This window comes from Piliocolobus tephrosceles, chromosome 14 (assembly GCF_002776525.5).
Source record: "Piliocolobus tephrosceles isolate RC106 chromosome 14, ASM277652v3, whole genome shotgun sequence".
In the NCBI taxonomy this organism is placed as follows: Eukaryota; Metazoa; Chordata; class Mammalia; order Primates; family Cercopithecidae; genus Piliocolobus; species Piliocolobus tephrosceles.
This window is the reverse complement of record NC_045447.1, coordinates 18,414,471-18,428,380: the sequence shown is the minus strand read 5'-3', so window position 1 is coordinate 18,428,380 and position 13,910 is coordinate 18,414,471. Positions and strand designations below refer to the sequence as shown.

The window sequence follows — 13,910 nt, the reverse complement described above, 5'->3', positions numbered from 1 at the left end:
GCCATCAGAGAAATGCAAATCAAAACCACAATGAGATACCATCTCACACCAGTTAGAATGGCAATCATTAAAAAATCAGGAAACAACAGGTGTTGGAGAGGATGTGGAGAAATAGGAACACTTTTACACTGTTGGTGGGATTGTAAACTAGTTCAACCATTATGGAAAACAGTATGGCAATTCCTCAAAGATCTAGAACTAGATGTACCATATGACCCAGCCATCCCACTACTGGGTATATACCCAAAGGATTATAAATTATGCTGCTACAAAGACACATGCACACGTATGTTTATTGCGGCACTATTCACAATAGCAAAGACTTGGAATCAACCCAAATGTCCATCAGTGACAGACTGGATTAAGAAAATGTGGCACATATACACCATGGAATACTATGCAGCCATAAAAAAGGATGAGTTTGCGTCCTTTGTAGGGACATGGATGCAGCTGGAAACCATCATTCTTAGCAAACTATCACAAGAACAGAAAACCAAACACCGCATGTTCTCACTCATAGGTGGGAACTGAACAATGAGCTCACTTGGACTCAGGAAGGGGAACATCACACACTGGGGCCTATCATGGGGAGGGGGGAGCGGGGAGGGATTGCATTGGGGAGTTATACCTGATATAAATGATGAATTGATGGGTGCTGACGAGTTGATGGGTGCAGCACACCAACATGGCACATATATACATATGTAAGAAACCTGCACGTTATGCACATGTACCCTAGAACTTAAAGTATAATTAAAAAAAAAAAAAAAGATAACATAAAAAACAAAAAACAAACAAAAAAAAGTATATGAATCCATTCACATGTGAATGTCCAATTTCAGTCAAGCTTACCTTAGAGAAGATGGTTTTGCTGCCTGGTGACTGTTGAGAAGAGCACTTTTCTGTTATTAAGCCTTCACTCCTGAGCTCGAGATCCTCTGCAGTCATTAAATAGCGGTTCTGCTGTATTACTTCCAAATCTTTTTCATTGAATTTCTAATGAAATTAAACAAATTATAAGGAAGTTGATATCAAGAAAAAAATATTAAGAAATTGTCCCAAACTCCTTAAGGAAAAATATTTTGTTTTTTCACAATACTCCTATATCCCCTACATAATTTTCATCATTCCAAAACACTAGGCAATTACAAAACTGTCATGCAACTCCATTTCTATGCTGTTACAACTTGCAGAATAGCTGCATGCCAGCAAAGCAGAGCCAAGGACGGTGGCAGTCGCTACAAACCATACTCACTCGCCACCACTGTGACTACCTTCCAGTGGGTGTGGAGGACAAAGTCAGGCTCTGACCCAACAGACCTGGTTCCAAACCTAGGTGCATCCTGCTCAGGATGCGATCGTTTCCAGCCCTGCAGGCTTATGGAGATGATTACAAGACTTGTACATCAAAACCCAATGAAGTCTTAGTCTCTCTTGAAATGTTACAAATCTGGTAAAACTTGAACCGTGCATATCCAAAAGGAGATCTAACTTCCAGGAAAAAAAGCCAAGACTACAAATATTGCTTTAGGGTCTGGTCACATATGAAAGGCTCCCTCATGATCACACACAATACGATTCCACTGACTGAACCCTTCAGAAGATCTAACATCCAACAACACAACAGGACTGGAGACCGTATCTCTAGTCTTCTGCGTGGAATCTATTCCTAACTATTTTAAATCCTGGTAACTCCTGAACTAGGATTCTGTCCACTCTTGTCAAAAATTAAGGGTAAGAACCACATCTTATTCCTAAGCACCTAGCAGAACTAATGTATCCTTTCAAATTTTTATAAGAAATTCGGTGAACACAAACAAAAAAAGTAGAGGTAATTCTTTTTTTTTTTTTTTTTGAGACGGAGTCTCGCTTTGTCACCCAGGCTGGAGTGCAGTGGCCGGATCTCAGCTCACTGCAAGCTCCGCCTCCCGGGTTCACGCCATACTCCTGCCTCAGCCTCCCGAGTAGCTGGGATTACAGGCGCCCACCACCTCGCCTGACTAGTTTTTTGTATTTTTTGGTAGAGACGGGGTTTCACCATGTTAGCCAGGATGGTCTCGATCTGCTGACCTCGTGATCCGCCCGTCTCGGCCTCCCAAAGTGCTGGGATTACAGGCTTGAGCCACCGCGCCCGGCCGAGGTAATTCTTTATAAAAACCCATTGAACTGTAATAGAAAGAACTAGGAATCAAATAACCAATACTGACTTTCTAGAATTGTCACAATAAAGTTGTGCTTAAATTACACCATTCATTTTCATTTTTCTAAAGTTCAATTATAGATACATATAGTTTAACAGTCAAATAGTACTACAAGGCTTAAATGGAAAATGGTGTCCCCTCCCTCTCCTCTCCTCTCACCTCTCAAATCCCACTCCCAGAGAAAAACAACTTTCAACTCTTTAGCTATTTCTTCTGCTATATACCTCCATATTTCTATATTACATTCCTATTCTTACATGGCTTGGTTTCTTAAGTTTAGATTTTACCTACTGGCTCCTACCACAGAAGTTTAAGGATTCAGCTCTTATATCCTCTGTCCCTCAACCCTTTTCCTAATAATATCCCAATTTTAGTTAAATCAATATTCTGCATTTACATTACAGCCAAGCAGATACTGCTCATGACTTAGCCATATGGTGTTCTGTGATCACACATCAAAAAATTGACCATTTGCATTTTAGTTTCTTGGAGAAATCCCAACTGAAGCCCTTAAGAGTTCAAATCTGGGCTTTCTACATAAGCAGCTCAGCTCTCATCCCAGGACTTCCCTTCACCACATGCCACGTGAATTCCCTACTTTCTGGAGCCCACGTCTCTCTCTTTTGGTTATTCTCTCCCATCTGGTTATTCCTTTATACATATGGAATCATCCTACAAGAGCTTCCTGCAAAAGAGTACATAGGAGGCAGATGACCGTAGGTACCAAATGTCTGAAAATGCCTTTATTTTGCCCTCATACTTGCTGACAGCTTAGCTGACTACAGAACGCTGGATTGGAAATCACTTTTCCTCAAAATCTGAAAGCATTGCTCTTCCATCTTCTGGTTTCCAATGTTGTTGCTGAGAATTCTGATGTCATTCCAAGTGTGGGTTCTTCGTATGTGACCTGTATTCTCCTCTCTGTGGAAGCCTTTCAGGTCCTCTCTTTATCCCTGTGTTCCGAAATTTCAAAATGACACACCATGGGGTATGGGTCTTTTCTCATTCTTTGTGCTAGAAACATCGCAGGCCCTTTCAATGTAGAAATAGTTGTCCTTCCATTCTGGGGAATTTTCTCCTATTACTTTGAAAACTTCCTTCCCTCTGCTTTGCCTGTTCTGTCTTTCTGGAACTCCTATTAGTCATATTTTGGACCTCTTGTATCAAGCCTCTAGATTTCTTATCTTTTCTCTCCCATTTTCTCATCTTTTTATTTGTTTCTATTTTCTGAAAGACTCAACTTTATCTTCCAACTTTTCTCACTCTTCTTTTAAACATTTTTATATTTGCAATCATACTTTCAATTTCCAATAGGTCATTCTTCTTTTCCAAATATTTTTTTTTGTCAGAGCCTTATCTAAAGGTGTTATAGCCTGAAATTTTGGATTTTTAAAAGCTGTCTTGTTTTTTCCTCCTTGCATGTTTCTTATTTCTTCTATGTACCTCTGCTCTGTTTGGCCTTTGTCTTAACTCTTTTTTTTTTTTCTTCTTTTTTTTTTTTTTTTGAGGAGTTTTGCTCTTGTTGCCCAGGCTGGAATGCAGTGGCACGATCCCAGCTCACCGCAACCTCCGCCTCCCAAGTTCAAGCAATTCTCCCGCCTCAGCCTCCCAAGTAGCTGGGATTACAGGCATGTGCCACCACACCTGGCTGATTCTGTGTTTTTAGTAGAGATGGGGTTTCTCCATGTTAGTCAGGCTGGTCTTGAACTCCCGACCTCAGGTTATCTGCCGACCTCGGCCTCCCAAAGTGCTGGAATTTCAGGCATGAGCCACCACGCCAGGTCATCTTTCCTCCTAAATTCTTTTCTCCTATTTGATAAACCCAGGCCATCCACCTACTTTTAGGGGTTAGAAGTATTCAGCAGCTCTGAGAGTGTGGAAAGTATCTGTCAAAGGTGGCCTCACAGTGAGGTGCTCAGGTGGGGGCCCAGGTATTTTGCTGGAGGACCCCCAACTGTCAGCATCTTTCTGTTGTTTCTCCCCTCTGAAGCATCTCACTGCTGGGCATGCACACTTCCACTCCCTCCCTGTTTTCACTTAAGTGGTCACTCCTGCTTTCAGTTACATCTGGTGACCCCATAGCCAGAGCTTCTCTGGTTTAAGGTCTCCAGAGATCTCCCGCTTGTGAGGAGAGGGTCACCTATAACTGCTTAGAATTCCAGCCAGTCTCCCATTTTTAAAGTTACCAGGTATACCCAATGCATGCCATGCCTTTCTGGGGTTCTGTAGCAGAAATCAGCTTGCTTCTTGTTGGCTTTTTGTCCCAAAGGCATGTAGCTGTGTGGAGAAAGCTGAATCCTATGCCCTTAACACGGTCACCCATCCACTTAGCCAAATTTTTTTGTCTTTTTTTTCTTTTTACCTCTTTTGTCTACAAGCCACCCTTATCCAAAATTCTGTTGACAACTCACACTTGCTATTATACCTCCTTCCATTCTCCTAGTTAGCCCCTGTGGGTTTATACCTTTTTATTCTTTCACTGTTATTTTAATGAGGTTTCTGTAGGAAGCAGAGTTAAATGCCTGTGTTTACTCCATCATGGTTATCTGTAAGTCTGAGGTGAATCTCAAAAATTCACTACATGATCAAACAAGAAGGGTACTCCTAAAGAAAAAGGAACAGTCAGAAGAAAAGTAAAGGGGGAGTGAAAGAGCATGGTATAAATAAGTAACAGGAAATATTTGCAGCAGAAGAGCCTCAGTGAAGTAGCCTGAGCACTAGGGCAAAACAAGCCAGAGCGTGACTCTAGGCTCTGCTATGTAGTCGTCATAGGACCCAGGATACGTTTCTTCCCTTCTCTGAGTATCTGTTTCACCACACTTACTTCCCTGGTGGCTGAAGCCCAAATGACATCATGAAAGCTCTAAAGTATTCTGAAACATAGCAATGATTACTGTAATCATAAATATTTCTGCAAAAGAATTGTTTTTAAAAAACAACCCATGCCAAATGAAAAAATTTAAATACAAAAGTTACAGTACCTGAAGTAACATGTCCTTGTGATTGGTACTTTCTGTTAGATGTTTGATCACTTGCTCTTGATTGTGCAATTTTTTACTGCTTTCACTCAAAAGATTCTTGTAACGATTTTCCATTGCTTTCTCTCTTTCATTCACTTCATTGCGTAATTTTTCAACCTCATTTCTAAGATCCTACCAGAAGAAAATGAAAATATGGAATTTACTTAACAAAAATTTCAATCTCTTATGTGTTTGACTTGCTAAATTACTGCTACAAGAGAGCAAGATAATAGATGTATTTAAGGCAATATACAAGTGTATATTTCCTTCTCACTTAAAATCTTACAAAAACCACTATAAGAATAATCTGAAATTTGGCAAAAGATTTATGAACAGATAATTTATCACAATATTATTTAAAATGCTGGAAAACCAGAAAGAAACTAGATAGTCAACAACAGAGAAATAATTATAGAGTATGGTATTTAAAAAACACACACCCACAATTATGAGTCAAAACAGAGTATTCAACTGTACAGATAATAAGATGTTCATTATTTTCTAAATGTTAATATAAATGTCATAAGGCTATGAGGTAACACATCAAAACAACAACAGTATATCTAAGTAGAGGAATTGTGGGTAACTTTCCATTGATTTTTACTTATTTTTCTAAGTTTCCACAATTTCTATATAATCCTGTATTATCTTCACAATCAGGAAAAACACTGTCTTAATACCATTTACAAATAATTTACGATAACATTTAAAAAGTTCATGTTATTCCCAAGTTATAGAAAAAGGAAAAAAAAACTGTATACAGAATGATTATGACTACCTTTAAATATGTATACTATTTGTAATACTGAAGCACTATTCATAATAGCAAAAGGCTGTAAACAATCCAAATGTCCACCAATAGAAGAATAAACTATGGTACATTCTCACAGTGGAGCACTCTTAAGCTATAAAGGAAAAGGAATGAGGACTCTCTCTATATATAAATATACTGCCCTAAAGTAATCTTTGCAATATTTTGTTAAGTGTGTATGGCAGCAGCAGAGACCCAAGAGAAATAAGTATGGATAGCATACTGCCATTTATTTAACCACAAAACAAATTAAATCACTGCCTATAAGGTATAAGAGAGAATAAGGTAGAAGAGACAAAGACAGAGACTAGAACTCATTTTATAGATGTGACACTGCAATCATCTAAATGTTTACACAATTATCTTAAAAATAAAATTAAAATCCCCTAAAACTGAAAAAATAGCAAGCAAACAAAAGAATCTAACTTTGTAACCAGTTCACTGGTTAACCCAACAGACAGAAATTATTTCAATAACTTTGAAGCAGAATAATTTGTACATCCCTAGTGGGATATTTCTCTAAGTACAAAAGAGGTTGTAAAAAAATCTGAAACTGTTTTTAGTAATCATGTTATAAGTAATGACATTGGTAATGTTATTCTGAAACTGTGTGAGTATATATAACATATATATATATTAAACAATTTTTGTCATAAAACCCAAAACCTTAAGTAGAAAAGAAATACAAACATAAAAGAAGTTAAAACTTGTCACTCTAAAAGTGAATTTGAAATATCAATATGAACTTCTATTTTCTGTTGTTTCCTTTCTTTCACTAAAAAAGGTTAGAATCCGTGTCCTCCTTGGTATCCAGACTAGAGTCTCTAAATGCCTTTTCCTATAAAAAAGAACAGGGTTCTTTAAAGCAGTGGTTCTAAAGTACAGTCTCTAGAACAGCACAATCAGTATAACCTGCATATATGCAAATATATTGCTGGTTCTGAGAATGGAAAGGGGACTCAGATCTAGAAATCAGGTAGGCTCTAGGAGCTGGAAACGGCAAGGAACTGACTCTCCTCTAGAGCCTTCAGGAGGAATGCAGCCCTGCCAACACCTTGATTTTAGTCCAGTGGGACCCATTTCAGACTTCTGACTTCTAGAATTGCAAGAGAGTAGATTTGTATTGTTAAGCCACCAAGTTTGTGGTAATTTGTTGAAGCAGCAATAGAAAGCTAATAATACAGTCACCATCGGAGGATTCTAGGGAACTTGTTTTGACTTTCCTGTATGAGCTGCACCTCAGGGTAACTAAATAGGTGATGAAAAACCAAGTTTCTCTTTATAGACGTATTCAGCTATAAAAGAAGGAATAATGAAATCAAATTATCACCATTTGCAAATGATCAATAGCTAGTAACATCACAAAAAGAGGGACTATCAAATATTTGAAAGTACAAATGACCATTTATGATGTAATCTTGCCAAAAAATTTAACCTGAATTTGACCATGCATCTTATCTAAACTACCACTTTACTAGAAATAGAGTCAACAGAGAAATAAGTCAAATGACATTACAGAAAGAGCAAAATCCATAATGTGAAAAACTCTAAAGAGCAAATGACCCAACATATTCAACAAATAAATTACATGGGGGAAAAAAAAAAAAGAGGGAAAACCTGCTTACTTATTAAACAATAAGTTAAAAAGTTGGCCTGTAATCTCAGCACTTTGGGAGACCAAGGCAAGCAGATCACTTGAGGTCAGGAGTTTGAGACCAGCTTGGACAACATGGCGAAACCCTGTCTCTACAAAAAATACAAAAATGAGCAGGGCGTGGTGGCACATGCCAATCCCAGCTACTCAGGAGGCTGAGGCAGGAGAATCTCTTGAACCCAAGAGGCAGAGGTTGCAGCGAGCCAAGATGGCGCCACCACACTCCTGCCTGAGCAGTACAGCAAGACTCAGTTTAAAAAAAAAAAAAAGGAAAGGAAAGAAAGGGAAGAATGAACTCTGTAGAATCAGTCTGAATTCATGATCACACACACATACACACAGAACTGGAAAGATATAGAAATACAGATGTTTGTATGCATGTATCATACACATATTTCAGCTCTGTACACTGACAAATCCTACAGGCAGTAACACTCCAGTAGTAATGAGGATACCCATCATTCACATCTTGGTTTCTAAATGCCATTTTCCAATAAAAGAAACTAGTGTTTCTTGGGAAAATACTTGCTTCCAGGCCTGGAGCAGGGAAAATATAATACAAGATGAACCCAGGAGATCTTGTGCTCCTAGAAAGCAAGGAATTGCTCAAAAACCAAGGAGTTATGTTGAAAAGGCACAGGAATGAATTTGAAGGAGCTCCCAATGGCCAAATATGGGTCAATCTGAACAATAAAATAAATAATGATAGTAATGCCTTATAACTTATAGAGTAAAACAACATCCGCAAGTCCATACTGATAGAAACAAATAACTAAATAATAAACAAATGCAGGAAGAGGAAGAGGACAGCTCTTCCTCATAGTAGACTTACAACCAATAAGAGTAGAAGGAAAGATAGAAAAAAAAAATAACAACTAGGTAAACACTACAGTAATAATTGTTGTAGGTAAGAATCATCAATGGATGCTAGAATTCTTCAAAGTATGAAGAGAAACAGGATATTCATATAGTCTCAAAAGATCTCCCCTCAAAATTAATTATAAAGGTAATAAAATAGTGACTTTATAGTGAAGAAATCCAGAAGATTCCACTTTAACCAAGTGACTAGCACTAACCTCATCAATAATGACAGACTGACATTACGCACCTACAAATAAGATACACCAAGAAGAGCACGTCACTTCCATGCTATTCTTGCCAAAAATACACAACCTCAATCTAATCATGAGAGTGTTGGGAGAAAAGCTGAGTGTTGGGAGAAGCTGAGGCAGGGCTTGATATCTGACATAATGTAAAGAGTCTTGGAACATGCCCGGGGTCCAGGGTCTAAAACTCCTTATGGCCTTTGGAACACCAAGCTCTGTGCTGAAGGGTGGAAGGCTACCCTGATGCACCATAATCTAAGCCCAGGGCATAAAACCCCTCTTGGCTTGGACAGAATCCAGGAATCAGGGACTAAAACCCCTTGTGGCTCTGGAATGTGTCTAGACTTGCTGGCTCCTTGCTCCTTGCTCTCCCAGGATGGATTGTATCGAGTTAAAAGAACCTGCTCTCCATTATCTCAAGGAGCAGAACATGTTCCATATGCCTCAAAGGAAATGCTAAACCGTCACAGCTGTAGATCATGTACTTGCCCTGTCCCATATTCTCACCACCTGTTTCTTTGTTTGATCACCAATAAATAGTCTGGGCTTCCAGAGCTCCAGGCCTTCGCAGCCTCCATACTTAGCGATGGCCCCCTGGTCCCACTTTCTCTTTCAAACTGTCTTTTCTCATTCCTTTGATTTCGATGGACTTCGTTGCCCCCACGACCTGCTGTTGGGTCTGATCACCCCAACATGAGAGAAACACCAGGCAGGCCCAAATTTAACAACATTTCACAAAATAACTGACCAGTCCTCTTCAAACCAGTCAAGGTCATAAAAGACAAAATCTGAGCAACTGTTCCATATTAGCCAAGTCTAAGCAGACATGACAATTCAATGTGGATCCTTCATGAGATCCTGAACCAGAAAAGGCTCACTCATAGGAAAACTGGCAGAATTCAAATAGAGTTTGTAGATTACTTCATAGTGTTGCATCAATGTTAATTTTCTGATACTGATAAGTATGCCACAGTTACGCAAAATGTTAACACTAGGGGATATATAGGAAGTCTCTATATTGTTTTTCCCCTTTCCTGTATGTTTAAAATTACTGCAAAATAAAAAGATTTAAAAAAAAAAAACATATCGACGGGTGTGTTGACTCACGCCTGTAATACCAACACTTTGGAAGCCCAAGGCAGGAGGATCACTTGAGCCCAGGAATATGACACAAGCCTGGGCAACATGCATGGCAAGACCCCATCTCTAAAATAAATAAATAAATAAATGAATGAATAAATAAATAAATAAATAAAATGCAATGTATACACCTTGTTTGGATCACAATTTATCTTTTTTTAGAGACAAGGTCTTAACTATGTTGTCCAAGTTTATCTCAAATTCCTGGGCTCAAGCAATCCTCCCATCTCAGTCTCCCAAAGTGCTGGGATTACAGGCATGAGCCACCACACCCATCCTTGGATCATGATTTAAACAAACTATTTCAAACAATTGCTTTTAACGAGACAATCAGGGAAATCTAAACATTTATTGGTTGTTTGGTAATTTTAAGAGATTACTACCCTTTTGAATGTGAAAATGGTACTTTTTAAAGCATACTGAAATACTGATAAAATAGTATGTCTGGGAATTGCTTAAAATAATTCAGTGTTGAAAAGGAGGGAATGAGGGGGAGGGCAGAGATGACACAAGATTAGCTCTGTTTACGATGGCTAATGCTGGGAGACAAACACATAGGGATTCAATGTACTATTCTCTCTCCTTTTGTGGGTATTCTCAATTTTCCATAATAAGCAGGGTCTTTTTTTTTTTAAGGTACTTATTAGAAACCTGCAAGAAGTATCAGAACACATGATTATAGACGATTTTTTTAAATTGTGTTATTCTTTCCTCAATTTTTAAAATATTTCATACTAAGCAGACACTACATTCATAATTGGTAAAGTAACATTTTTTAAAATGCTTTAAAAATTGTTAATTTTTTTCTTGGGCAAAAGGATGATGATGAGATTGCCTTAAACCTTTACTCCAAACAGCCAGACCAAGAACTTATCATGAATTATAAATGTCAGTAAATAGAAATTCAATTTGGAGAAGGAAAGAAAGGGTTTTTTTTATTATTATACAAATGATACTAAAGCAACATTAACGGAATTCTAAAGCTAAAGAATAAAAACACTCCCCCAAAATACAGTCATGGCAATATATTAAACCATTTTCAAACAGTAGGTGGCTTCTTTCAGTTCTTGTCCATCTGCAGCCCTAATTTTTGTACAGTTTTAAGTTTGGTATGGACTTTACCCTATTTCACTTTACTCCATTATACTACGGCTTACAAAGAGCATAGAGCAATTAAATAATGATGACGTAAAAGAACAATTAAACAACAAGAAAAGTTTAAGAGTATAAAGTCAAGAAAAGTTTTTTGTTTTGTTTCATTTCAAGTACAGAGATGAGAAAGGTCTAGAGAGCTGCTATAATATGGAGCTTCCAACTTGGCTCTGCTCATCCTTTTAGTCTAAAGGAAGGCGGGACAGGTGGTGAGGCCGTGCCTAAAGCAAAAGATACCACATGATCATACCACATGATTATACCACATGATCTTTATGCTTACCAATTTTAATGCATGTCTCTTAGGTCACTTAACTACTTTCCCACTATCACCAACTGTTTGCTAGTACAGAAAATACAACAAGGAATAGCTGTGAGCATAAAACAAGTTTTTTCTCTAACTTCTGATTTGTTTTCTTAAGCTAAATCCCCAAAAGTAGAATTACTAGGCCAAAGGATAAGCATGTTTTCCGGATTCTTTCTATAAAGTGACAAACTTCCTTCCAAAAAAAGTGGCAAAAATGCAATCACCAAGTGGGAGTTTTTTGTTTCACCACATCCTCACCAGCACTGAAATTTTCTTAAATGTTTGCTAATTGGTACAAAAAGGTTCTTCATAAGTCTTTGAATTTGCATTCTTTGATTGCCAATCATGCTTCTATATATTTGACTATTGTTTGAATTTCTCCTTGTACAAATTGTCCTTGTGGGCCATGAATGAAAATAGTTTCAAGGAGAGTCATAATGAAAAGCTGATCTCTCAAGAATCACCCAAGGTGTACATACACAAACATACACACACATTTTCCCCCTACATTACAAAATCTACCAAGGCAAGGTCTAGCTACCATACTAACGTTATTAGAGAAGAGGCTGATTATGAGGCTGATTATCATCACGTTTTTGCCTTCCTGATTGTGTTTTGCTGGCCAGTGACTGCTCAGAAACAGTCAATACCACCAGTGCCAGAAGAGCAACTGTGGCTAAAGAGTGGGTACTGAGTGGAGTAAGGTGGGTGCTGGGAACTCCCATACCTGAAAATTCCTACACCTGAGAGCTCCCACATCTGAGTTCTATCAATAATAGAAGCTACTGTGTGTCAACAGCTTACCACTGTTCCAGGCAAGGAGCTAAACACTTTCATAATGACGTATTTACTCTTCACAACATAGGATGACCCACAAGGCCCCCAACAGCTGGCCTCTTCTCCTGTGGCTCTCCCCAACCAGTTCTTCTCCAACAACCCTGGCTGTCTTGCCGTTCCTCTTACACACCAGGTCAGAGCCCTAAGCCTGCTGCTCTCTCTATCTGGAAAGTTCTCCAGGTTGCTCCCTTACTTTCCTCAAGTGAGTGCTCAACCATCATCTTTTCAGACCAGTCTTAGCTGACCATCCACCCTATTCTCCATATTCCTTCCCGGCACCATTGTACCACATGGTACCTCCTAATATAGTATTTAATTTATATGTGTATTTTGCTTACAGTTTTCCCACCAGAATGCAAATTCCATGAGGGCAGGGAGTTTTGTGTATTTTGTTGGCTGCTATATCTCCAGCACCTAGAATGGTACCTGGCAAATAGCAGACACTGTGGCAGATTAAACATAGCCATAAATTATTTGACTTTCCTTCCATCAAGAGGTGTGGACTCTATGTCCCCTCCTATTGAATCTGGGCAGCGTAGCACCTGCTGTGACCATGAGACTATGGCAGAAGTGATACTGTGTCAGTTTTTGTTCTTTCCAGCCATCCCCAACAAGGTATCAGACATGTGAGTGAAAAATCATGACCCCTCCAGCCCACCCCATCCACCAGCTGAAGACCACAAGTAACCCGGGCCACTTGGAGCAAGCGATGCCCTGCCCAAGTCCTTGGCTCACAAACTCATGAGGTATAACGAAATGATTGTTGTTTTAAGATACCACATTTTGGGGTAATTTGTTATGCAGCAATAGATAACCAAGAAAGCACTCAGTAAGCATCTGTTGGATGACTGAATCAATCAAGCAATGAGATGGATGGGACTACTCCCATTTTATGAATGAGGAAAGAGGCTGAGACAGGTAATTTGCCTAAGATCATCATCACCAAGGGACAGCACCTGCCTTATTCCAGGTCTCTCTCATTCCGAATCTTCTCAGTTTGCCTCCACACCATGGTTTAGATCTCTTTCGCATGACTCACTAACGCAATGAACCCAATTCACTTAATGTACATCCAACACTCACTTCTAGAAATCTTCCCCTGAAAAATGCTGTGAAGAATACCTATAAAACCTGTGTTAAGCCAGACATTTAGGTACACCTTTAAATTCACAATAAATGTGTATGTCATCCTAGAAAGATCATGCATACCCGTTAATTCTAAAAATGTTCATGTATCATGCCGAGTAAAGAGTTTGCACTTTTCCTGTGCACAGTAATTACAGGTCCACTTACCTCATTTCCGAGATTCAGTTTCCTCCTCTACACAAACAACTATCAGACCCATATTTTGATGTCTGGTTCAAGTTCCAGTGTATGTATATGTATTCAGCAACCATTTATTCCATTCTCCTTTTAATTTCCTTTTAATTTTTTTTTTCTGATCTTTTTTTTTTTTTAATACTTTAAGTTCTAGGGTACATGTGCATAACGTGCAGGTTTGTTACGTATGTATACTTGTGCCATGTTGGTGTGCTGCACCCATCAACTCGTCAGCACCCATCAATTCATCATTTATATCAGGTATAACTCCCAATGCAATCCCTCCCCCCTCCCCCCACCCCATGATAGGCCCCGGTGTGTGATGTTCCCCTTCCCGAGTCCAAGTGATCTCATTGTTCACT

General features: G+C 38.8%; 1 protein-coding gene across 3 annotated transcripts in view; it reads right to left on the bottom strand.

The window, feature by feature from the left end:
* CDK5RAP2 (CDK5 regulatory subunit associated protein 2) overlaps window positions 1-13,910 on the bottom strand; it is a 205,825-nt gene that overhangs the window by 109,843 nt on the left and 82,072 nt on the right. For all 3 annotated transcript variants that reach the window (XM_023223670.1, XM_023223672.1, XM_023223671.1), the window contains exons 13-14: window positions 5,183-5,353; window positions 853-996 (exon numbers count right to left, since the gene is read on the bottom strand). In XM_023223670.1, the coding sequence (XP_023079438.1) occupies window positions 853-996; window positions 5,183-5,353 (315 nt within the window). The remainder of the gene's footprint in view (window positions 1-852; window positions 997-5,182; window positions 5,354-13,910) is intronic.